The sequence below is a fragment of the Nerophis ophidion genome, linkage group LG16 (genome assembly GCF_033978795.1).
Source record: "Nerophis ophidion isolate RoL-2023_Sa linkage group LG16, RoL_Noph_v1.0, whole genome shotgun sequence".
NCBI classification, from domain to species: Eukaryota; Metazoa; Chordata; class Actinopteri; order Syngnathiformes; family Syngnathidae; genus Nerophis; species Nerophis ophidion.
In genome coordinates, this window is record NC_084626.1 from 41,948,929 (window position 1) to 41,976,594 (window position 27,666).

Below are 27,666 nucleotides of genomic sequence, written 5' to 3' on the forward strand. Positions count from 1 at the left end.
ATGGACTATATTGCCATCTACATCAAGTATATCATCATCTACATCAACTATATCATCTACATCAACTATATCATCATATTTATCACCTATATCATTATTTACATCAACAATATAATCATCTACATCAATTATATCATCACCTACATCAACTATATCATCACCTACAACTATATCGCCATCTACATTAACTATATCATCACCTACATCAAGTATATCATCTAAATCAACTGTATCATCATATACATCTCCTATATCATCATCTACATCAACTGTATCATCATCTAAATTAACCATATCATCATGTACATCAACTATATCATCATATAAATTAACTATATCATCATGTACATCAACTATACGATTTGCCTGAGAAACTGGACAGGACAAAAAAAACTAAATAAAAAATAAACAGTAGCAAGAATGTTGAAAATAAGAGTGAATGTGCATGTGCTCGAACTTGGACTTAGTTCTAACTGGAACTTTGAGGATATGATTAGTTGCACGACCTATTTTAATTTCTTAATCACTATATCCATCATTATCTTAACCACTTAAGGCCCAAGCTGTTTGTTTACATGATTTGTTTTTACTTCTCTTTGCTATTTGGGCTTATTGGACCCTAATTAGAATAAAACCTAGGACTCATCGTTTGATATAATGTACTTAGTCCATCAGTACACAAATGTGTACGTCATGTTTAGTGACATGCTAATTCTTATTTTAACCCTTTTTTTTCCTAAATTCCATTGTATGTTATATTCTTCTGACACCACCAGATGGCAGTATAAGTGTCCACATAAGTGGACATAAGACCCCAATTCTGTAGTGTACACAATTTTGGTAATAAGAGCTAAAAGGTGCTGTCCACGCATGTGGCCATAGGGCCTTTAGAGGTTATTTATATCCCATTATTGCAACCTCTTCCTGTTGTCTCTCACCTGTCTTTCTGTTCCACATTCCGCCGACTTCCTGTAGCCTCGTTACATCTTTCTGTCTCCCCGACAGCAAATATCGAGGAAGGACAGTCAGAACAGCTCCCAGCTCAGCGTCTCCAGCCACCGGAGTGCCCACACGGACTCACCCTTGCACCCGTCGCTGGCACCTACGCTCAGCGAGAGCGCTGCGCCGCCGCCGCCGCCCTCGCAGCCCCTGCCGGGCCTACCGCCCCAGGACACCCCGGCCGACGGGACCATCCAGAGAAAACCGGATCCCTTTAAGATCTGGGCCCAGTCCAGGAGCATGTATGAAAGTAGGCGTAAGTATTATATTTTTGGTGGCGGTTGGATGAGCGCTGTATGGGTCTTTGGGCTCGGTGAAGGCCTGTGGTGGGTTTTAACACTTTTGGCAATAATCGGGCCGGGAATTATTGCTTATGCTTATGAATAACTTTCTAATAAATCCTACCGGCAGCTTTTGTTGACAGAGGACTATATACTAGAAAATATGAAATATGTCCCATGAAAAACCGTCCGACCGGAACTCTCTAATAACTAAAGTTCCTTGGGTGAATAATGTAAACTCACTACACCGGTATGTTTTAGCGCTTTCATGGGGAATTTACTGACAGATTTAACTACTAACTTTTCAATGGAACATATACAATTTTGGTGTTGTTTACTTGAGTCGTATTGCAGTCTACACGTATCACTTATGTGTGACTGCCATCTACTGGTCACACTTATCATTACACCATGTACCAAATGAAATAGCTTCGTAGCGGTGTAGCGTGCAAGGACGGGAGAGGAAGACATGTCAAAAGATGGAGGTAACTGTTTTTATGACATTCAGACTTTACTTCAATCAACAACGGTGTCCCGTGAAAAACCGTTCGACCGGAACTCTCTAATAACTGAAGTTCCTTGGGTGAATAATGTAAACTCACTACACCGGTATGTTTTAGCGCGTTTATGGCGAGTTTACTGACGGATATAATTAAGAACTTTACACTACTTTATATTAGAAATGGCATCAGCGGAGGGTGAATGTCCCAAACAAGAAGATAGAGAAAATTAAGAAGCTTATCGACTACGGTGTCGCCACAGATTTTAAAGGCGGAGGCACGCAAATTTCGGGACTTATGCAAATCCCAAATATAGAACCGCAGGTACCTGAAGTTAAGAAAAGTTGCTTTTGCATTTTATTGCGAAACAAAACGCTAAATAATGTCTTACCTTATACCCACACCATAATAGTACTATGTTGAAGCACAGTACAATCCATCAAGCGGTGCGGCTTCATAGCTTACCAAAGTCCTACTAAAACTTTTTGATAGATTTTTGAGCGCCGTGTGTAATGTTCTATATTTTCAATGGAACATATACAATTTTTGTGATGTTTACTTGAGCCGTATTGCAGTCTACACGTATCTCTTATGTGTGTCTGCCATCTACTGGTCACACTTATCATTACACCATGCACCAAATGAAATAGCTTCGTAGCGGTGTAGCGTGCAAGGACGGGAGTGGAAGAAGTGTCAAAAGATGGCGCTAACTGTTTTAATGACATTCAGACTTTACTTCAATCAACAACGGTGTCCCGTGAAAAACCGTCCGACCGGAACTCTCTAATAACTGAAGTTCCTTGGGTGAATAATGTAAACTCACTACACCGGTATGTTGTAGCGCTTTCATGGCGAGTTTACTGACGGATATAAGTAAGAACTTTACACTACTTTATATTAGAAATGGCATCAGCGGAGGGTGAATGTCCCATAACAAGAAGATAGAGAAAATGAAGAAGCTTATCGACTACGGTGTCGGCACGGACTTTAAAGGCGGAGGCACGCAAATTTCGGGACTTATGCAGATCCCAAATACAGAACAGCAGGTACCTGAAGTTAAGAAAAGTTGCTTTTGAATAATATTTCGAAACCAAACGCTAAATAATGTCTTACCTCATACACACACCATAATAATACTACTATGTTGAAGCACAGTACAATCCATCAAGCGGTGCGGTTTCATAGCTTACCAAAGTCCTACTAAAACTTTTTGATACATTTTTGAGCGCCGTGTTTAATGTTCTATATTTTCAATGTAACATATACAATTTTGGTGTTGTTTACTTGAGCCGTATTGCAGTCTACACGTATCTCTTATGTGTGCCTGCCATCTACTGGTCACACTTATCATTACACCATGTACCAAATGAAATAGCTTCATAGCGGTGTAGCGTGCAAGGACGGGGGTGGAAGAAGTGTCAAAAGATGGCGCTAACTGTTCTAATGACATTCAGACATTACTTCAATCAATAACGGTGTCCCGTTAAAAACCGTCCGACCGGAACTCTCTAATAACTGAAGTTCCTTGGGTGAATAATGTAAACTCACTACACCGGTGTGTTTTAGCGCTTTCATGGCTAGTTTACTGACAGATATAAGTAAGAACTTCACACTACTTTATATTAGAAATGGCATCAGAGGAGGATGAATGTCCCATAACAAGAAAATAGAGAAAATGAAGAAGCTTATCGACTACGGTGTCGGCACGGACTACAAAGGCGGATGCGCGCGCATTTTCAGGACTTATGCAGATCCCAAATACACATCAGCAGGTGCCAGATGGTAATAAAAGTTGTTTTGGCTTAATATTGTGAAACAAAACCCTACATAATATGTCTTACCTTATACACAACTTGCCAACTTCCCTGGATTTGGGTTTTATATAAAGTGAGAGATGTTAGATGGGGGGAGGTGCCGTGAGAAGAAGACTGATATGCGCTCTTATGTCAGCGTGGCCCATACTTGCCAACCCTACCGGATTTTCCGGGAGACTCCCGAAAACCTCCCGGGACAAATTTTCTCCCAAAATTCTCCTGAAATTCAGCCGGAGCTGGAGGGGGCGTGGACCTGAGTGAAGACAGCCTGTTTTCACGTCCGCTTTCCCACAATATAAACACCATGCCTGCCGAATGACGTTATAACTGTGGAATAATCGAGGGCGAATTCTTGTTTTCTTATGTGGGTTTATTGTTAGGCAGTTTCATTAACGTCCTCCCAGTGCTGTAACAACACACAACAACAGCAGTCACGATTTCGTCTGCCGTAAACAGCAATGTTGTGACACTCTTTTTTTTTTTTTCCTGTCGAGCTTCTCAGGCAAATCATATAGTTGATGTAGATTCCCATATCGGCTGTTCAGATTTGCTTTACAAAAGAGAAGTGCAGGATACTTCTCTTTTTGTCTTATTTGAATGTGACTTTATTAAATGTATTTATATTATCATTTGGTGCAGCCGGGCCGGAGCAGGAGGGGATAAAAAGAGAAAAAAAGGAAGACAGAGGGGGAAATTGTTGGGATAAGAGGGGGATTAGACAGAGAGACAAAAACAACAACAGCAAATACAACAATAACAACAACAACACCAATAGAACAACAACAACACTGTACATGCATATGGTTAGAAAAATAGTGACAGAGAATAGAACAAGGATGGACAATTCAACCCTTAACTCAACAATGATTGGATGAGTGTTATGTGTGTGTGTGTATATGTGTAAATAAATGAACACTGAAATTCAAGTATTTATTTTATTTATATATATATATTAAATAAATATATATAGCTAGAATTCACTGAAAGTTAAGTATTTTTTGTAAGTATTTCTTATATATATATATGAAATACTTGACTCTTAACCACGCCCCCGCCCCACCCCCTCTCGCCCTACGCCCCCACAGCTCCCGAAATCGGAGGTCTCAAGGTTGGCAAGTATGGCGTTGCCATGTCTTTTTGTTCTCTGGCAGACCAGGTGCATTATAACAGGTTACAAATGGCGTCAAATCGACCCGCCACCCATAAATGGAAGTATGGCCAACACTGATGAGTACTTGGAAAACATGAGATGCTATTTAATTAGCGGGGCTCTTGAGAGCCAATTAACGGACTTCACACCAGACTTGACTCTCCAGGTCCATGGATATATATATATATATATATATAATTTCAATAATGCAGTCTATGACAGCGGTCGCATGTCTGCCTCTCCCTTGTCTTACCAAAGCGTGGCGAAACTTCTAATTAAAAAAAACTCTTAGATCTCCCCCCCGCCAAAAAAAAAATTGGAGGAGAAGAAGCAACATTCTTCAAGGGCTAAGAAACCTTAACATGTAATCACTTTGGAAGGCATCGCTTGTCAAAGTCTTCTGTTATTAAGACGAGGTGGAACATAAAAAGAGGGGCTAGTTTTTTGTTTCTTCTGGCAGGCTGATATCGTCATTGGAATTATTTCTAGTTGCAAAACTAATTGTCCTTTATTAATTATAATTACGGCATTGAATCTTTGGACACCACACGAGTCGATTCTTGATTCAAAATCAACATTTCATTCGTAAAATTGGGCGGCAGTTCTATGAATACCGTATTTCCTTGAATTGCCGCCGGGGCGCTAATTAATTCAAAACCTCTTCTCACTCCGGCACTTACCAAAGGCATGCGGTAAATTTAGGCCTGCGCTTACAAATTTGAGTGTGATGTAAGGATACCATCATGAAAAGCACATTTAATTAAAGAAAAACCTTATTATGGTCTTACCTTTACTTAAAAATGAAGTCCATGCGCAGCTCCTTCTGATCAAAAGCATCGATAACTTGTTTATAGAAGTCTTCCTTATCTTTCTTCAGTTTTAAAAGTCTCTCTGTCTCGATGGAGATCTTCCTTTATTACCTCCTGCTGCGGTTGAAAGTCCAATTTAGAAAACGGTTTTATTTTAGATATGTAATCCTCCATGTTAAAAGTGCAAGCGAGAGGGAAAAATAGACAATCGCTGCTTGTTGTCACTTCTTCTGCAGCCGAGTAGTCGCAAGAAGGATCACTAGCGCCCTCTACCACCAGGAGGCGGGAGTCATTTAATGACTCATATTTGACACACGCAGCTACGGTATATTAATAAAACATAGCTGCCTACTGTTCTTTTTAGCATATTCAATTGCTTGGACCTTAAATCCTACTGAATAGCTCTTAATCTTCTTCCCTTTATGCGATTTTAAATGATTGAAATCAGCCTCCTCCATTTTGAAAATGATGTCGGGTGACTCGTGACGTGACGAGTTTGACCCGGTGGAAATTCTAGGCATTTGCTAATTATTTTGTGAAACGAGTTTGACCCGGCGGAAATTTTAGACATGCGCTAATAAAAATAATAGTTTGCAAAATGAGTTTGACCCGGCGTTAATCCTGAGCCGGCGGTAATACTGAGCATGTGCTAATTATTTTGCGAAACGAGTTAGACCCTGAAGTAATACTATATACCCAGCGGAAATTCAAGGAAATACGGTAACTACATTCCTCCGTAAAATGGGTTTAATACTTCAAAGAAATATGGTTTTGTTTAATAAAATGATTTCTTTATCAGTGTTTCCCCCAGAAAATGTTAGTTAAGGCGGTGTCCCTCCGGTGGACAGACCGGGGAAGGGGGTGGGTGGGTGTAAGGATCGGTGTAACTCGACTTTTTGCCATCACGTCTCCACCTTGTCGCTGCCAACACAGCCTGGGAGGCAATAGACTACAGACTATGGTGAAGTAGGCCGGCTTCGTCGCTTGAAGAAGCCTAAAATTTTTGGTTGTGTTTTCCGCTCCATTTGCTGAATGGCGATAAATGGTATGTATTTTGATATTTTTCTCCATAAAGTAAAAACAAAACAATCCTAGTTACCTGAGATACTAAGTATGTCATTAGTATGCCACATGCTGACATATGCTCATCATGCTTAATGTGGTGCTTTGAGGAGGTGGGGTGGGGGTAGTGGGTAGTGTATATTGTGGCCTCCCGGAAGAGCTAGTGCTGCAAGGGGTTTTGGGTATTTGTTCTGTTGTGTTTATGTTGTGTTGCGGTGCGGATGTTTTCCCTAAATGTGTGTGTCATTCTTGTTTGGTGTGGGTTCACAGTGTGGCGCATATTTGTAACAGTGTTAAAGTTGGTCATACGACCACCCTCAGTGTGACCTATATGGCTGTTGACCAAGTATGCCTTTTATTCACCTGTGTGTGTGAAAAGCCGTAGATATTACGTGGTTGGGCCGACACGCAAAGGCAATGCCTTTAAGGTTTATTGGCGCTCTGTACTTCTTCCTACGTCCGTGTACCACTCCATACAGTGGCGATTTATAAAGTCATCAATTTTACTTTTTGAAACCGATACCGATAATTTCCGATATTACATTTTAAAACATTTATCGGCCAATATTATCAGATATCCCTAGTGTCCACAGTTAACTCATAATTAATCCTGATTAATTAGTCCAGTTGCATGAAAATGGCCTAAAAAAGTCCATCCATCGATTTTCTACCGCTTATTCCCTTTGGGGTCCCGGGGGGTCGCTGGAGCCTATGTCAGCTGCATTTGGGCAGAAGGTGGGGTAAACCCTGGACAAGTGGCCACGTCATCGAAGGGCCGGCCTAAAAAAGTAATTTTAAAATATGACTCTTATTTAAAAAAAAAAAAATGAATAAATTAATTTAAAAAAAATACATAAAACATTTCAATTACAATTATCATTTTAAATATAATGAATCATTTTCGAATCAGGATTAAAAAGAATATGATTTGTTTGAGATTAAAAAAAATATATATATATTTTACAAAAATTATATATATATATATATGTATGTATATATATATATTTTTTGTAAAATATATATTTATATATATTTATACATATATATATATTTATATATATTTTATATATTTATAAATATATATGTATATAAGTATACATATTTTTATTTATATATTCTAAATTTATATATATATATATATATATATATATATGTTTATGTTTATATATATGTATATGTATTTATATATTTTTTTAAATATATATTTATATACATTTATACATATATATTTATATATATATGTATTTATATATATTTTATATATTTATAAATATATATGTATATAAGTATACATATTTTTTATTTATATATTTTAAATTTATATATATATATATATATGTATATATATATATATATATATATATATATATGAATATATATATGTTTATGTTATATATATGTATGTATATATTTATATATGTTTTAAAATATATATTTATATACATTTATACATATATATTTATACATATGTATTTATATATATTTTATATATTTATAAATATATATGCATATAAGTATACATATTTTTTATGTATGTATTTTAAAAATATATATATATGTTTATATATATATATATATATATATGTATATATATATATTTTTTTAAATATGTATTTTATATATATATATATGGTTATGTTTATATATATATATATATATATATATATATATATAGTGTAAAAATGTAGTATATATATATATTTTTTATGTTATTTTATTTTATTTTATTTTTCATTTTTTCCACTCGTACAAATTATATCTACAATCCTGTCCCAAAAATTATTTTAAGGAAAAAAATTAGGATAGCAACAAAAGCCCAAATGATAATAAAAAAAACAAACGGGAAGTAACCGAGAGACCAAAATGTTGAGGAATACTGTAGTGACAGAAGTAGTTGACCTGGCTGTCACAGCAGGATTAAATCCTCGCCTCCCTCCCGCCATTCAACTTTTGTCCCAAAAACTGTGCAATATGCACCCTGTGGGGTTCAATCCCTTGCTGAGGAAAATACATTTATTCTTGCCATGAAAGACATAAAAAAGAGCGACTTGTTTGGTGGAAGAATCAAATTGTTTCCTATTTGGAATCAACGTGTTGCACCTCAGGTTTTTAGGGTATATGTTATGTTTGTACTAGAATAGTAGCATTTTCAAGTTAGAACAAGCTTGAATTTTGGATGGAAATACACTGTAGGCCAGGGGTCACCAACGTGGTGCCAGCGGACCTGTTCTAAAAATAGCTCAAATAGCAGCACTTACCAGTGAGCTGCCTCTATTTTTTGAATTGTATTTATTTACTAGCAAGCTGGTCTCGCTTTGCTCGACATTTTTAATTCTAAGAGAGACAAAACTCAAAAAAATTTGAAAATCCAAGAAAATATTTTAAAGACTTGGTCTTCACTTGTTTAAATAAATTCATTCATTTTTTTACTTTGCTTCTTATAACTTTCAGAAAGACAATTTTAGAGAAAAAATACAACCTTGAAAATGATTTTTAAACACATATACCTTTTTAACTTTTAAATTCCTTCCTCTTCTTTCTTGACAATTTAAATCAATGTTCAAGTAAATCATTTTTTTTTTTTGTAAAGAATAATAAATACATTTTATTTTATTTTTTTCATTTTAGCTTCTGTTTTTTTGACGAAGAATATTTGTGAAATATTTCTTCAAACTTATTATAATTAAAATAAAAAAAAATACTGTGGCACATGTAGAAAATCTGTAGATTAATTCAAAGTCTTTTGAATTTCTTTTAAAATTTTTGTTCTGGAAAATCTAGAAGAAATAATGATTTATTTTTGTTAGAAATATAGCTTGGTCCAATTTGTTATATATTCTAACAAAATGCAGATTGGATTTTAACCTATTTAAAACATGTCATCAAAATTCTAAAATGAATCTTAATCCGGAAAAATTACTAATGATGTTCCATAAATTCTTTTTTTTAATTTTTTCAAAAAGATTCGAATTAGCTAGTTTTTCTCTTCTTTTTTTCGGTTGAATTTTATATTTAAAGAGTCGAAATTGAAGATAAACTATGTTTCAAAATGTAATTTTCATTTTTTGTGTGTTTTTTCCTCTTTTAAACCGTTCAATTAAGTGTTTTTTTCATCATTTATTCCCTACAAAAAACTTACTGTAGAAGGGAAAAAAAGGTACGACGGAATGACAGACAGAAATACCCATTTTTTTTATATTTATATATTTATTTATAAAAGGTAAATTGAGCAAATTGGCTATTTCTGGCAATTTATTTAAGTGTGTATCAAACTGGTAGCTCTTCGCATTAATCAGTACCCATGAAGTAGCTCTTGGTTTCAAAAAGGTTGGTGACCCCTAATGTGAACAAACTACGGTGAGTTCAAGGACCGGCAAAATTAGTCGGACAAAACGGCGCTCGCCAAATACGCAAATCAGTGAAGCATGTTTAATATAAAATGTGTGCTTTATAACAATTATGGAGGTTTGTGTCATCTTTGTCCTCCTCCAGAAATCATATAAAAACAAAAAATATGTTGTTGGTTTTTTCTCCCCTCATCTTTTTCCATTTTTCATATATTTTGAAAAAGCTCCAGAAAGCCACTAGATCAAAGTTGCATTTTCAAGTTAAAACAAGCTTGAATTTTGGATACAAATACACGTTAGGCTTACGTGCATAAAACAGCACATTTTAATTGTAAAACCATCATCCTCATAAGAAGCATTTTGGGTTTGCTTTACTTGGTGATATTGGAAAAGAGTTGTGACGCGTTCACTGTCAATATTTTCTTCCCCAGTTACCGTAAAATATGAGACGATCCGAGCCGTGGATCATTTCCAGAGCAAGGTGTAACTGCAGCGTTGACCCCCCCCCGGTAATTACCGGCGCAGATTGTGACGATTGGCTTTTGACTCCGCCTCTGCGCCACGGTGGCGATGGATGGGAAGAGATAGCCGGACTCCGTTGGGATTTTAGCTGTCATCCGAAGGATTGGAAGCGGCGTGCTTGTGCTTTATGACGCCCCCTCCCCCCCCATCACACCTCTTAGTGGCTTTAGTGACCTTGGCAAGGAAATGGCTCTACCAATCGGAGGTGTGCTCGGCCTGTGACTACACAAATGCATTCACGCACCACTGCTCACAACGACTTGCCCTTTTCTAAAGAAAAACCCGTTCAATCCCGACTTTTTGGAATAATTAATTGGGATGATTTTAAATAGGGATCGTCATCTTCGCAAATTCAAGATTAGTCGATATTATCGGCCGATAAATGCTTTAAAATGTAATACCGGGTGGGCGTATAAACAACTTTAACGCCGTTACAAATATGCGCCACACTGTGAACCCACACCAAACAAGAATGACAAACACATTTTCGGGAGAACATCCACAACGTAAACACAACAGAACAAATACCCAGAACCCTTTGCAGCACTTACTCTTCCGGGACAATTTTAAATAAGGATCGTCATCTTAACAAATTCAAGATTCAAGATTTGTCAATATTATCGGCCGATAAATGCTTTAAAATGTAATATCGGGTGGCCGTATAAACAACTTTAACGCTGTTACAAATATGCGCCACACTGTGAACCCACACCAAACAAGAATGACAAACACATTTTCGGGAGAACATCTGCACCGTAACACAACGTAAACACAACAGAATAAATACCCAGAAACCCTTGCGGCACTAACTCTTACGGGACGATTTTAAATAAGGATCGTCATCTTTGCAAATTGAGGATTCAAGATTAGTCGATATTATCATCCGATAAATGCTTAAAACAGTAATATCGGGTGGCCGTATAAACAACTTTAATGCTGCTACAAATATGCGACACACTGTGAACCCACACCAGACAAGAATGACAAACACATTTTCGGGACATATCCGCACCGTAACACAACATAAACACAACAGAATAAATACCCAGAACTCCTTGCAGCACTAACTCTTCCGGGACGATTTTAAATAAGGATCGTCATCTTTGCAAATTCAGGATTCAAGATCAGTCGATATTATCGGCCGATAAATGCTTTAAAATGTAATACCGGGGGGCCGTAGAAACAACTTTAACACTGTTACAAATATGCGCCACACTGTGAACCCACACCAAACAAGAATGACAAACACATTTTCGGGAGAACATCCGCACCGTAACACAACGTAAACACAACAGAACAAATACCCAGGACCCTTTGCAGCACTAGCTCTTCCGGGACGATTTTAAATAAGGATCGTCATCTTTGCAAATTCAAGATTCAAGATTAATCGATATTATCGGACGATAAATGCTTTAAAATGTAATATCGGGTGGCCGTATAAACAACTTTAACGCTGTTACAAATATGCGCCACACTGTGAACCCACACCAAACAGGAATGACAAACACATTTCTGGGAGAACATCTGCACCGTAACAAAACAGAACAAATACCCAAAATCCCTTGCAGCACTAACTCTTCCGGGACGATTTTAAATAAGGATCGTCATCTTTGCAAATTCAAGATTAGCCGATATTATCGGACGATAAATGCTTTAAAATCTAATACCGGGTGGCCGTATAAATAAGTTTAACACTGTTACAAATATGCGCCACTGTGTGAACCCACACCAAACAAGAATGACAAACACATTTTCGGGAGAACATCCGCACCGTAACAAAACGTAAACACAACAGAACAAATATCCAGAACCCCTTACAGCACTAGCTCTTCCGGGACGATTTTAAATAAGGATCGTCATCTTTGCAAATTCAGGATTCAAGATTAGTCGATATTATCATGCGATGAATGCTTAAAAATGTAATATCGGGTGGCCTTATGAACAACTTTAACGCCGTTACAAATATGCGCCACACTGTGAACCCACACCAAACAGGAATGACAAACACATTTTTGGGAGAACATCCGCACCGTAACAAAACGTAAACACAACAGATCAAATACCATGAATCCCTCGCAGCACTAACTCTTCCAGGAATATTTTAAATAAGGATCGTCATCTTTGCAAATTCAAGATTCAAGATTAGTCGATATTATCGGACGATAAATGCTTTAAAATGTAATACCGGGTGGCCGTATAAATAAGTTTAACACTGTTACAAATATGCGCCACAGTGTAAACCCACACCAAACAGGAATGACAAACACATTTTTGGGAGAACATCTGCACCGTAACAAAACGTAAACAAAACAGAACAAATACCCAAAATCCCTTGCAGCATTAACTCTTCCGGGACGATTTTAAATAAGGATCGTCATCTTTGCAAATTCAAGATTAGCCGATATTATCGGCCGATAAATGCTTAAAAAAGTAATATCGGGTGGCCGTATGAACAACTTTAACGCTGTTATAAATATGTGCCACACTTTGAACCCACACCAAACAAGAATGACGAACACATTTTCGGGAGAACATCCGCACCGTAACAAAACGTAAACACAACAGATCAAATACCATGAATCCCTCGCAGCACTAACTCTTCCAGGAATATTTTAAATAAGGATCATCATCTTTGCAAGGTCTCCCAAGGCAAACAGGTTCTAGGTGAGGGGTCAGACAAAGAGCAGCTCGAAGACCTTTATGAAGAAGAAACATCATGGACCCAGATTTCCCTCGCCCGGACGCGGGTCACCGGGGCCCCCCTCTGGAGCCAGGCCCGGAGGTGGGGCACGATGGCGAGCGCCTGGTGGCCGGGCCCACGGGGCCCGGCCGGGCACAGCCCGAAGAGGCAACGTGGGTCACCCCTCCAATGGGCTCACCACCCATAGCAGGGGCCATAGAGGTCGGGTGCATTGTGAGCTGGGCGACAGCCGAAGGCATGGCACTTGGCGGTCCGATCCTCGGCTACAGAAGCTAGCTCTTGGGACGTGGAACGTCACGTCACTGGGGGGGAAAGAGCCTGAGCTAGTGCGCGAAGTCGAGAAATTCCGGCTGGATATAGTCGGACTCACTTCGACGCACAGCAAGGGCTCTGGAACCACTTCTCTCGAGAGGGATTGGACCCTCTTCCACTCTGGCGTTGCCGGCAGTGAGAGGCGACGGGCTGGGGTGCCAATTCTTGTTTCCCCCTGGCTCAAAGCCTGTACGTTGGAGTTCAACCCGGTGGACGAAAGGGTAGCCTCCCTCCGCCTTCGGGTGGGGGGACGGGTCCTGACTGTTGTTTGTGCTTATGCACCAAACAGCAGTTCAGAGTACCCACCCTTTTTGGGAACGCTCGAGGGAGTACTGGAAAGTGCTCCCCCGGGTGATTCCCTTGTCCTACTGGGAGACTTCAACGCTCACGTTGGCAACGACAGTGAAACCTGGAGAGGCGTGATTGGGAAGAATGGCCTCCCGGATCTGAACCCGAGTGGTGTTTTGTTATTGGACTTTTGTGCTCGTCACAGTTTGTCCATAACAAACACCATGTTCAAACATAAGGGTGTCCATATGTGCACTTGGCACCAGGACACCCTAGGCCGCAGTTCCATGATCGACTTTGTAGTTGTGTCATCGGATTTGCGGCCTCATGTCATGTTATGGACACTCGGGTGAAGAGAGGGGCGGAGCTTTCTACCGATCACCACCTGGTGGTGAGTTGGCTGCGATGGTGGGGGAGGATGCCGGACAGACCTGGGAGGCCCAAACGCATTGTGAGGGTCTGCTGGGAACGTCTGGCAGAGTCTCCTGTCAGACAAAGTTTCAATTCCCACCTCCGGAAGAACTTTGAACATGTCACGAGGGAGGTGCTGGACATTGAGTCCGAGTGGACCAGGTTCCGCACCTCTATTGTCGAGGCGGCAGATCGGAGCTGTGGCCGCAAGGTAGTTGGTGCCTGTCGGGGCGGCAATCCTAAAACCCCTTGGTGGACACCAGCGGTGAGGGATGCCGTCAAGCTGAAGAAGGAGTCCTATCGGGTCCTTTTGGCTCATAGGACTCCGGAGGCAGTGGACAGGTACCGACAGGCCAAGCGGTGTGCAGCTTCAGCGGTCGCGGAGGCAAAAACTCGGACATGGGAAGAGTTCGGGGAAGCTATGGAAAACGACTTCCGGACGGCTTCGAAGCGATTCTGGACCACCGTCCGCCGCCTCAGGAAGGGGAAGCAGTGCACTATCAACACCGTGTATGGTGCGGATGGTGTTCTGCTGACCTCGACTGCGGATGTTGTGGACAGGTGGAAGGAATACTTCGAAGACCTCCTCAATCCCACCAACACGTCTTCCTATGAGGAAGCAGTGCCTGGGGAATCTGTGGTGGACTCTCCCATTTCTGGGGCTGAGGTCACTGAGGTAGTTAAAAAGCTCCTCGGTGGCAAGGCCCCAGGGGTGGACGAGACCCGCCCGGAGTTCCTTAAGGCTCTGGATGCTGTGGGGCTGTCTTGGTTGACAAGACTTTGCAGCATCGCGTGGACATCGGGGGCGGTACCTCTGGATTGGCAGACCGGGGTGGTGGTTCCTCTCTTTAAGAAGGGGGACCGGAGGGTGTGTTCCAACTATCGTGGGATCACACTCCTCAGCCTTCCCGGTAAGGTTTATTCAGGTGTACTGGAGAGGAGGCTACGTCGGATAGTCGAACCTCGGATTCAGGAGGAACAGTGTGGTTTTCGTCCTGGTCGTGGAACTGTGGACCAGCTCTATACTCTCGGCAGGGTTCTTGAGGGTGCATGGGAGTTTGCCCAACCAGTCTACATGTGCTTTGTGGACTTGGAGAAGGCATTCGACCGTGTCCCTCGGGAAGTCCTGTGGGGAGTGCTCAGAGAGTATGGGGTATCGGACTGTCTTATTGTGGCGGTCCGTTCCCTGTACGATCAGTGCCAGAGCTTGGTCCGCATTGCCGGCAGTAAGTCGAACACATTTCCAGTGAGGGTTGGACTCCGCCAAGGCTGTCCTTTGTCACCGATTCTGTTCATAACTTTTATGGACAGAATTTCTAGGCGCAGTCAAGGCGTTGAGGGGTTCCGGTTTGGTAACCGCAGGATTAGGTCTCTGCTTTTTGCAGATGATGTGGTCCTGATGGCCTCATCTGACCGGGATCTTCAGCTCTCACTGGATCGGTTCGCAGCCGAGTGTGAAGCGACCGGAATGAGAATCAGCACCTCCAAGTCCGAGTCCATGGTTCTCGCCCGGAAAAGGGTGGAGTGCCATCTCCGGGTTGGGGAGGAGACCCTGCCCCAAGTGGAGGAGTTCAAGTACCTAGGAGTCTTGTTCACGAGTGAGGGAAGAGTGGATCGTGAGATCAACAGGCGGATCGGTGCGGCGTCTTCAGTAATGCGGACGTTGCACCGATCCGTTGTGGTGAAGAAGGAGCTGAGCCGGAAGGCAAAGCTCTCAATTTACCGGTCGATCTACGTTCCCATCCTCACCTATGGTCATGAGCTTTGGGTCATGACCGAAAGGATAAGATCACGGGTACAAGCGGCCGAAATGAGTTTCCTCCGCCGTGTGGCGGGGCTCTCCCTTAGAGATAGGGTGAGAAGCTCTGCCATCCGGGAGGAACTCAAAGTAGGGAGGTGTTTAGGGCACGTCCAACCGGTAGGAGACCACGGGGAAGACCCAGGACACGTTGGGAAGACTATGTCTCCCGGCTGGCCTGGGAACGCCTCGGGATCCCCCGGGAAGAGCTAGACGAAGTGGCTGGGGAGAGGGAAGTCTGGGTTTCCCTGCTTAGGCTGTTGCCCCCACGACCCGACCTCGGATAAGCGGAAGATGATGGATGGATGGATGGATGGATGGATCTTTGCAAATTCAAGATTCAAGATTAGTCGATATTATCGGACGATAAATGCTTTAAAATGTAATACCGGGTGGCCGTATACATAAGTTTAACACTGTTACAAATATGCGCCACGGTGTGAACCCACACCAAACAAGAATGACAAACACATTTTCGGGAGAACATCCGCACCGTAACACAACGTAAACACAACAGAACGAATATCCAGAACCCCTTACAGCACTAACTCTTCCGGGACGATTTTAAATAAGGATCGTCATCTTTGCAAATTCAGGATTCAAAATTAGTCGATATTATCATCCGATAAATGCTTAAAAAAGTAATATCGGGTGGCCTTATGAACAACTTTAACGCCGTTACAAATATGCGCCACACTGTGAACCCACACCAAACAGGAATGACAAACACATTTTTGGGAGAACATCTGCACCGTAACAAAGCGTAAACATAACAGAACAAATACCCATAAAATCAACATAAAAAACACAAGATACACTTACAATTAGTGCACCAACCCAAAAAACATCCCTCATTTAAAAAAAAAATTAAAATTGGTAGGTTTTTTCAGGGATGAAAAGGGAAGTCCTTCTTTGGCTGCTGTCTTGTTCAATCACCTGTCAATGTTTACTTTTGTATGCACATTAAACCAAGCAAAAATCCCAACTTTGGAGCAATGTTCACGGACTCTAGTATTTGGCTCTCTGTTAAATGCAGTGGTTTTCCGTATTGGTACCATGGTTTCGGTCCTAATTTGTTCACCGGTCCTCACATGGGAGTTAGTTTTTCTTGTTGATATCTCATGAAGGGTAGGTTTTTTTGTTATTACGGACATAGGACCATGACCCGAGTCCTCGACTGAATTATATATAGTCCTCTGCTGCCAGTTTTACTGTCTTTTCCATTCCCATATTGGTATTTCGCCAGTTATTGTTATGAAAGGACCTTCTCTCTCGTGAGTCTTTGAAATGGGGTTGTCATACTAATAAAGAAAATACCTCTCGGACCTAAATGGACTGTTAATGATCATGTTGTCTATTCTTCCAGTCCCAGACTTCCAGGAGCAGGATATATTCCTCTGGAGGAAGGAATCAGGGTTTGGCTTCAGAATTCTCGGCGGAAACGAGGAAGGAGAGCCAGTAAGTGTCCATCCCTCGTTCTTACTCTGGTTTACTTTGCACTAACTCCTCCCAAATAGTCTTAAAGGGTCTGTTTGCAACATGCACACAGAGGCCTAGAGGGCGCCAACTTTCCGATGTGTTTTACGAAGCAAGCATTAGCTTCCATTAACTATACAATACAGGCCAAACGTTCATTCAATGCGTTTTCTTTATTTCCATGACTATTTTGTCATTGAAGGCATAAAAAAATGTGGAGAATTTTGTACTTGTTATGTACTGAAATGCAGCACAGCATTTACCGCTACGACCCAATCCAAAGAACCTCTGTCCGGTTCAAACACTGATGACATCTATTAAACAGACAAGAAGCAAGGAACCATGCAGAGACAGAGTTCAATTTCGCTCATGAGGAGAACGCATGGAGCTGCACACTTAGTAACAGTCTCGCCCTACGCTCTAAGGCAGTAGTTCTCAACCTTTTTTCAGTGATGTACCCCCTGTGAACATTAATTCAAGTACTCCCTAATCAGAGCAAAGCATTTTTGGTTGAAAAAAAGAGATAAAGTAGTAAAATACAGCTCCATGTCATCAGTTTCTGATTTATTAAATTGTATAACATTGCAAAATATTGCTCATTTGTAGTGGTCTTTCTTGAACTATTTGGGAAAAAAAGATATAAAAATTATTAAAAACTAGTTGAAAAATAAACAAGTGATTCAATTATAAATACATATTTTTACACATAGAAATAATCATCAACTTAAAGTTCCCTCTTTGGGGATTGTAATAGATTTCCATCGGGATTCATGAACTTAATTCTAAACATTTCTTCACAAAAAAAAAAAAATATTTGACATCAATATTTATGGAACATGTCCACAAAAAATCGAGCTGTCAACACAGAATATTGCATTGTTGCATTTTCTTTTCACAATTAATGAACTTACATTCATATTTTGTTGTTGTATTATTCAATAAATATATTTATAAAGGATTTTTGAAATCTTGCTATTTTTAGAATATTTAAAAAAAATCTCACGTACCCCTGGGGGTACTTTCAAGTACCCCCAGGGGTACGCGAACCCCTATTTAAGAACCCCTGCTCTAAGGTTCAGCTCCAGCGTCTCCTCTATTTATTCAGGAGTTCCCCAGGAGCAGTACATATATCTTGCAAAGCAGGTCCAGGACGCACAATACGTGACGGAATGTCCTGGGGACCTTGTGATTTCGCCTTGTCTCTGCTTCGACTGTGTGATGTCGTCTTATCTGCGTTGAGGTCCTTGCTGTTAGCGGGCTAAAACAATGATAACATCTGCGGCTGAGGCCACCCCCTCAGACAAAAAGTTTTGTCCTTGCACAGATAGAAAACGTACAATAGCTAATACCTATAGAAAGGGGCTTTAAGCATACTAAAGTTGTGTGATTTTATATATATATATATATATATATATATATATATATATATATACATGATTCTTCTAACTACCTCGCCTACTCCAAAAAATATATCCAACACAAAAAGTCAACATGATCACACTCGACACAAACAGCTGACTAAACGTTGTGGATATTATTAAAAAAACAATAACATCCAAGCCCCATTAAAAAATACAAGATTATACCTATTTAGATCCATTGCAAAGCATGATGGGAAAAATGCTAAACAATCTCTTAGCTGCTTGAAATCTTTGATTACTTTGACATACTCTTATGATCAGGTTATATTAATTATATAGCCATTAAATTAATATAATATGTAGAGCTGATATAGGCTCCAGCGCCCCCCGCGACACCAAAAAGGGACAAGCGGTAGAAAATGGATGGATGTACACATGCAGTACAGGCCAAAAGTTTGGACACTCCTTCTCATTCAATGCGTTTTCTTTATTTTCATGACTATTTACATTGTAGATTGTCACACGTTATGTACTTATGTTGTGAATTTCAGCACAGCATTTACCTCTACCACCCAATCCAAAGAACTTTGCCGACTCAAAAAAATGTACCCAACACAAAAAGTCAACATGATCACACACGACACCAACAGCTCACTAAACGTTGTGGATATTATTAAAAAAAAAAAAACGGCCAAGAACCATAAAAAATACAAGTTTACACCTATTTAGATCCATTGCAATGCATGATGGGAAAAATGCTAAACAATCTCTTAGCTGCTTGATATCTTTGATTACTTTGACACACTCTTATTATCCAGTTATATCAATTATATAGCCATTAAATTAGTATAAAATGTGGAGCTGTGATAGGCTCCAGTGCCCCCCCCGCGTCTCCAAAAAGGGACAAGCGGTAGGAAATGGATGGATGTCCACATACAGTATAGGCCAAGAGTTTGGAGACTCCTTTTCATTTAATCTTTATTTTCATGACTATTTACGTTGTAGATTGTCACATGAAAACTATGAATGAACACATGTGGAGTTATGTACTTATGTTCTGAATTGCAGCACAGCAATTACCTCTACGACCCAATCCAAAGAACCTTGCCTACTCAAAAAGTAGATTAAAAATGTATTTTCGACCACTTGTCCTTAAAGGCCTACTGAAACCCACTACTATCGACCACGCAGTCTGATAGTTTATATATCAATGATGAAATATTAACATTGCAGTTTAGTAAATTACAATTTTAAATTTCGCGCGGAAGTATCATGCTAAAATGTCATAGTATGATGATGCATGCGCGTAACTTCACGCATTGTAGAACACATTTTGTTCCAGCACCGTTCCCACCTATAAGTCGTTTGTTTCCATCGCATAATTCCACAGTATTCCGGACATCTGTGTTGCTGAATCTTTTGCAATCTGTTCAATGAATAATGGAGACGTCAAAGAAGAAAGCTGTAGGTGGGAAACGGTGTATTGCGGCCGCCTTTAGCAACACAAACACAGCCGGTGTTTCATTGTTTACATTCCCGAAAGATGACGGTGAAGCTTTGGGGCGGCATAGCTCGGTTGGTAGAGTGGCCGTACCAGCAACTTGAGGGTTGCAGGTTCGATTCCCGCTTGTGCCATCCTAGTTACTGCCGTTGTGTCCTTGGGCAAGAAACTTTACCCACCTGCTCCCAGTGCCACCCACACTGGTTTAAATGTAACTTAGATATTGGGTGTCACCATGTAAAGCGCTTCGAGTCACTTGAGAAAAGCGCTATATAAATATAATTCACTTCACTTCACTACTATGGAACAGAGATGTCAAGCGAACATGGTTCCCTACCACATGTCAACCGGCAGGTTTCGGTGATAAAATGGTGGTAATAAGTTGGTTCTTACCGTAGACATGAGCGGAGAGCTTGCGTCGTTCCTCCTGCACCTGTCAAAGAGGCAGCTGCGGACTCTCACTGGCCGCCCCCGACCGTCAGATGCTTCCACCGTGGAGGAGGGAAAATAAAAAAAAATCTCAGCCCGGCTTCCCTCGGAGACACTGGCGGCCAAACCCCTCCGGCTTTTTTTTCCCCCCTGCTGTGCCAAATTCCGTTGACCAAAGTGCCAGGTTTACGCCAGTTTCTTGCCGCAGACTATTGCTATTGGATTGGACCACACACACAAAGTAGAGTGTATTATGCAGCGATCATTTCGAAAGATCGTGTTTTGAAGAGGGTCCCTTGCGAAGGGCAGAGATGGGCATCACCACCACCCGTCGACTGGTGCTGAAGAAAGGTGCGGGGCCGACCTTCAGGTTGTACATATAATCTCACTAAAACACTAGTAACACAATAAACAGATAAGGGATTTTCCAGAATTATCCTAGTAAGTTTGTCTAATAACATGTGAATCGCTCTGCCGTCTAGTTTTTTTTTTTTTTTCTAGTCCTTCACTCTCGCTTTCCTCATCCACGAATCTTTCATCCTCGCTCAAATTAATGGGAAAATCGTGGCTTTCTCGGTATGAATCGCTCTTGCTGCTGGTGGCCATGATTGTAAACAATGTTCAGATGTGAGGAGCTCCACAACCCGTGACGTCACGCGCACATCGTCTGCTACTTTCGGTACAGGCAAGGATTTTTTATTAGCGACCGAAAGTTGCCAACTTTATCGTGGATGTTCTCTACTAAATCCTTTCAGCAAAAATATGGCAATATCGCAAAATGATCAAGTATGACACATAGAATGGACCTGCTATCCCCGTTTAAATAAGAAAATCTCATTTCAGTAGGCCTTTAATAATGTTGACAAAATAATGGTGCTTGACAGCGTCGTACTTACCAACCCTCCCGATTTCCCTGGAGACTCCTGAATTTCAGGGCGATGATTTCAGCCGAAGTTCACAAACATTCCGTGAGATTCCACGTGTGACTTCTTGTCATTCCAGATCTACATCGGCCACATCGTCAAGTACGGCGCCGCCGACGAGGACGGACGACTGAGGTCCGGCGATGAGCTGGTGTGCGTGGACGGCACCGCCGTGGTGGGCAAGTCGCACCAGCTGGTGGTGCAACTGATGCAGCAGGCGGCCAAGCAGGGGCACGTCAACCTCACCGTGCGACGCAAGACCAACTACGCCGGTACGATATTGTCCAACTCTTAATTACCGACTCCGATATCAACCGATACCGATATATACAGTCGTGGAATTAACACATTATTATACCAAACCCCTCCTGAGGTGGGCAGGGTTTGGTGGTAGCGGGGATGTATAGCGTCCCGGAAGAGTTAGTGCTGCAAGGGCTTCTGGGCATTTTCTCCGACCTAAATTTGGCCTGTCCCACCAGACCAGGGGTGTCAAACTTACTTTAGAGATGTCCGATAATGGCTTTTTTGCCGATATTGTCCAACTCTTGATTACCGATTCCGATATCAACCGATACTGATATATACAGTCGTGGAATTAACACATCATTATGCCAAGGTTTGGTGGTAGCGGGGGTGTATGTTGTAGTATCCCAGAAGAGTTAGTGCTGCAAGGGGTTCTGGGCATTTTCTCCAACTTAAATTTGGCCTGTCCCACCAGACCAGGGGTGTCAAAGTTATTTTTAGAGATGTCCAATAATGGCTTTTTTGCTGCTATTCCGATATTGTCCAACTCTTGATTACCGATTCCGATATCAACTGATACGATTTATATGCAGTCGTAGAATTAACACATTTTTATGCCAAAATCCCCGCCTGAGGTGGCCGGGGTTTGGTGGTAGCGGGGGTGTATGTTGTAGCGTCCCGGAAGAGATAGTGCTGCAAGGGGTTCTGGGCATTTTCTCCGACTTAAATTTGGCCGGTCCCACTAGACCAGGGGTGTCAAACTTTCTTTAGAGATGTCCGATTAATGGCTTTTTTGCCGATATTTGATATCGTCCAACTCTTTATTACCGATTCCGATATAAACCGATACGATATATGCAGTCGTAGAATCAACACATTATTATGCCAAATCCCCACCTGGGGTGGGCGGGGTTTGGTGGTAGCAGGGGTGTATATTGTAGCGTTCCGGAAGAGTTAGTGCTGCAAGGGATTCTGGGCATTTTCTCCGACTTACATTTGGCCTGTCCCACTAGACCAGGGGTGTCAAACTTACTTTAGAGATGTCCGATAATGGCTTTTCTGCTGACATCCCGATATTGTCCAACTCTTAATTGCCGATTCCGATATCAACCGATACCGATATATACAGTCGTGGAATTAACACATCATTATGCCAAGGTTAGCGGGGGTGTATGTTGTAGTGTCCCGGAAGAGATAGTGCTGCAAGGGTTTCTGGGCATTTTCTCCGACTTAAATTTGGCCTGTCCCACCAGACCAGGGGTGTCAGACTTACTTTAGAGATGTCCAATAATGGCTTTTTTGCCGATATTCGATATTGTCCAACTCTTAATTACCGATTTCGATATCAACCGATACCGATATATGTAGTCGTGGAATTAACACATTATTATACCAAACCCCTCCTGAGGTGGGCGGGGTTTGGTGGTAGCGGGGGTGTATAGCGTCCCGGAAGAGTTAGTGCTGCAAGGGTTTCTGGGCATTTTCTCCGACTTAAATTTGGCCTGTCCCACTAGACCAGGGGTGTCAAACTTACTTTAGAGATGTCCGATAATGGCTTTTCTGCTGACATCCCGATATTGTCCAACTCTTAATTGCCGATTCCGATATCAACCGTTACCGATATATACAGTCGTGGAATTAACACATCATTATGCCAAACTCCGCCTGAGGTGGGCAAGGTTTCGTGGTAGCGGCAGGTGTATATTGTAGTGTCCCAGAAGAGATAGTGCTGCAAGGGGTTCTGGGCATTTTCTCCGACCTAAATTTGGCCTGTCCCACCAGACCAGGGGTGTCAAACTTACTTTAGAGATGTCCGATAATGGCTTTTTTGCAGATATTCCGATATTGTTGAACTTTTAATTACCGATTCCGATATTAACCGATACTGATATATACAGATGTGGAATTAAGACATCATTATGCCAAACCCCGCCTGAGGTGGGCAAGGTTTGGTGGTAGCGGGGGTGTATATTGTAGTGTCCCAGAAGAGATAGTGTTGCAAGGGATTCTGGGCATTTTCTCCGACTTAAACCTGGCCTGTCCCACTAGACCAGGGTTGTCAAACTTATTTTTAGAGATGTCCGATAATGGCTTTTTTGCCGATATTCCGATATTGTCCAACTCTTAATTACCGATTCCGATATCAACCGATACCGATATATACAGTAGTGGAATTAACACATTATTATGCTCAGGCGGGGTTTGGGGGTTGCGGGGGGTGTATATTGTAGTGTTCCGGAATAGTTAGTGCTGCAAGGGGTTCTGGGCATTTTCTCCGACTTAAATTTGGCCTGTCCCACCAGACCAGGTCTTTCTGGCGATATTCCGATATTGTCCAACTCTTAATTACCAATTCCGATATCAACCGATATATACAGTCGTGGAATTAACACATTATTATGCCAAACCCCGCCTGAGGTGGGCGGGGCTTGGTGGTAGCGAAGGTGTATATTGTAGCGTATCGGAAGAGTTAGTGCTGCAAGGGCGTCTGGGTATTTGTTCTGTTGTGTTTATGTTGTGTTGCGGTGCGGATGTTCTCCCTAATATGTGTTTATCATTCTTGTTTGGTGTGGGTTCACAGTGTGGCGCATATTTGTAACAGTGTTAAAGTTGTTTATACGGCCACCCTCAGTGTGACCTGTATGGCTGTTGACCAAGTATGCCTTGCATTCACTTGTGTGTGTGAAAAACCGTAGATATTATGTGATTGGGCCGGCACCCAAAGGCAGTGCCTTTAAGGTTTATTGGCCCTCTGTACTTCTCCCTACGTCTGTGTACCACTCCGTACAGCGTCGTTTTAAAAAGTCATACATTTTACTTTTTGAAACCGATACGGATATTTTCCGATATTACATTTTAAAGCATATATTGGCCCCAGTCCGATATTATCGGACATCCTGCCATCACCCAGACAATATATATTTACCTGCACGTTACCTACCTTCTCTGTATCCTGGAGTCAATCTAGTGCCTCCTTCTTTCACCCAGTCAACATATCTTTACCTGCACATTACCTACCTTCTCTGCATTGTGTTGTCACGCCGGTGCTTCCTGCTTTTAAGCGGCCATCTTGAGACGGCAGCAGCGCAGCAGCATCAGCGCTGCGGTTCTTTGAAGGCTCGTAAAATCAAAACCGGAGCAGTTAGAAAAACTCTATGCGTAGCTTTTAATCAGAAGGGTTTAATCTCTTTCCTGTGCGAGTTCGAAGCCGACACAACAAACGCGCTCAGAGGAGATAATGTTTGAAAAAAGGTGACAGGTTTTTACAAAACCTTTGTTTTGAAGGGGTAATTGCCAGCTTCCTGTTGATTTTTGCTGAAGGATGTAAATGAATGAAATGTAGGTCTAAGTGAGACCTACATAAAGATTTTTGCTTCATGTCTCTACGTAATTCCTACTGGAAGTTACAAGCAGTTTTGTCTGTGTTTTCTTCCTAGGAGCAGTTTTGTCTGGTTTTTATTCCTAGGGGGCGCTATAGCACAATTTTGAGTTTTGAGGTTATGGTTTTTTTTTTATTAGATCCCAATTTTTGCCAGTTTTAATGTGTGTGTGTCCAGTTTGGTAAGTTTTGAAGCATTTTAAGTGGGTCAAATTACAGCTCAAAGAGGCAAAAATTACATTTTTTAAGAAAATTTTGTTTTGAAGGGGTTTTTGCCAACTTCCTGTTGATTTTTGCTGAAGGATGTAAAAGAAGGAAATGTACGTCTAAGTGAGACCTACATAAAGATTTTTGTTTCATGTCTCTACGTCATTCCTACCAGAAGTTAAAAGCAGTTTTGTCTGTGTTTTTTGCCCAGGAGCAGTTTTGTCTGGTTTTTATTCCTAGGGGGCGCTATAGCACAATTTTGAGTTTTGAGGTTATGGTTTTTTTTTTATTAGATCCCAATTTTCGCCAGTTTTAATGTTTGTGTGTCCAGTTTGGTAAGTTTTGAAGCATTTTAAGGGGGTCAAATTACAGCTCAAAGAGGCAAAAATGAAATTTTTTAAGAAAATTTAGTTTTGAAGGGTTTTTTGCCAACTTCCTGTTGAATTTTGCTGAAGGATGTAAATGAATGAAATGTAGGTCTGAGTGAGACCGACATAAAGAGTTTTGTTTCATGTCTCTACGTCATTCCTACCGGAAGTTACAAGCATTTTTGTCTGTGTTTTCTTCCTAGGAACAGTTGTGTTTGTTTTATTCCTAGGGGGCGCTAGAGTGCAATTTCGAGTTTTGGGGTTTTTTTTTTTTCTTGGATCGCAATTTTTACCAGTCTTGATGTGTGTCCAGTTTGGTGAGTTTTGAAGCATTTTAAGCGGGTCAAATTACAGCTCAACGAGGCAAAAATGACATTTTTTAAGAAAAATTTAATTTTGAAGGGGTTTTTGCCAACTTCCTGTTGATTTTTTGCTGAAGGAGGTCAGTGTATGAAATCTAGGTCTAAGTCAGACCTACATAGAGGTTTTTGTTTCATGTCTCTACGACATTCCTAACGGAAGTTACAAGCAGTTTTGTCTGCGTTTTTTCCTGGGGGGCGCTAGAGCACAATTTTGAGTTGTCCTGATGTGTGTGTTAAATTTTGTGAGTTTTGAAACATGTTAAGGGGGTCAAATTACAGCTCAAAGAGGCAGCAGTATAATAATAATAAAACCTTAGAAATACAATAGGGTCCTCTGTCCCAAAGGGACATTCGGTCCCTAATAAACATCACTTAATGTACGAGGTCTGCTGTCACTGGGAGGTCGACTGCTAGGATGTTCATATATTCCCATTTAGATAAAGTTGCGTAAAAAAAAAAAAAGAGGTGTGGAACCTAGGGTCCTAATTCGCATTTATCGGCCGATAATATCGGCAGTCCGATATTATCGGACATGTCTAAAATCAGGCGCCGGCTGATGAATCGTCGGCGACCCAGAGAAGTTGATGGCGCGGCAGAACAATTCTGGTTGTCATCCATTTAGTCTCGACTCTGACTTCGTTATGCCCACTTCTTTTTATTCGCTGTGTGAGCGTCTTCAGCTGGACTTTGCCTGACCCCCCCCCCGAGGTCTCACAAGAACCGGCACACGGCGCTTTTCTTTGCAATAGCCCAGCTGGGCTCCTCAGCGCGTAATAAAGAAAAGGCCATAAATAAAGTGATGGAGAGGCTGGTCAACCTTCGGCCTGACGGCGGCGTCTTGCCTTAGAGCGTGGAGAATATGAGCCGCCCGCTTCCCGCCAAAGTGTGCAGGAAATGAAATGTCCACACACCTCGTCTTCGGTTTGGAAGAAGTTCACCCCGCGGATTTATGATTTATGGAAAGGCCAACTTTCAAATAGTTCTCCAATTGGAAATAAGCGGTGTTGCTGTTTTTTTATCTTTAATAAGAATGATTGAAGTATTTCTGTATTTTCCAGGACTATAGGGCGCACCAACTCAAAAAAAAATGCCAACATGGCGCTGCCATATTTATTATTGAAGTCACAAAGTGCATTATTTTTAATAACATGCCTCAAAACAGCAGCTTGGAATTTGGGACGTGCTCTCCCTGAGAGAGCATGAGGAGGTTGAGGTGGGCGGGTTTTAGGGGGTAGCAGGGGGTGTTGTATATCGTAGTGTCCCGTAAGAGTTAGTGCTGCAAGGGATCCTTGGCATTTTCTCTGACTTAAACTTGGCCTGTACCACCAGACCATGTGTGTATATGTATATATGTATGTATATATGAGTGTGTGTATATATGTATATATATATACACATATATATGTGTGTGTATGTATATGTA

At 41.3% G+C, this 27,666-nt stretch overlaps 1 protein-coding gene across 6 annotated transcripts in view; it reads left to right on the forward strand.

Annotated features, from left to right (window-relative positions):
* The window catches only part of magi1b (membrane associated guanylate kinase, WW and PDZ domain containing 1b), a 436,989-nt gene that overhangs the window by 348,878 nt on the left and 60,445 nt on the right, over positions 1-27,666 (forward strand). For 5 of the 6 annotated variants that reach the window (XM_061875249.1, XM_061875251.1, XM_061875252.1 and 2 more), the window contains 3 exons: positions 1,006-1,255; positions 17,361-17,452; positions 21,764-21,956. In XM_061875249.1, coding sequence (XP_061731233.1) covers positions 1,006-1,255; positions 17,361-17,452; positions 21,764-21,956 — 535 coding nt within the window. The remainder of the gene's footprint in view (positions 1-1,005; positions 1,256-17,360; positions 17,453-21,763; positions 21,957-27,666) is intronic. The other variant, XM_061875250.1, reaches the window with a different exon arrangement.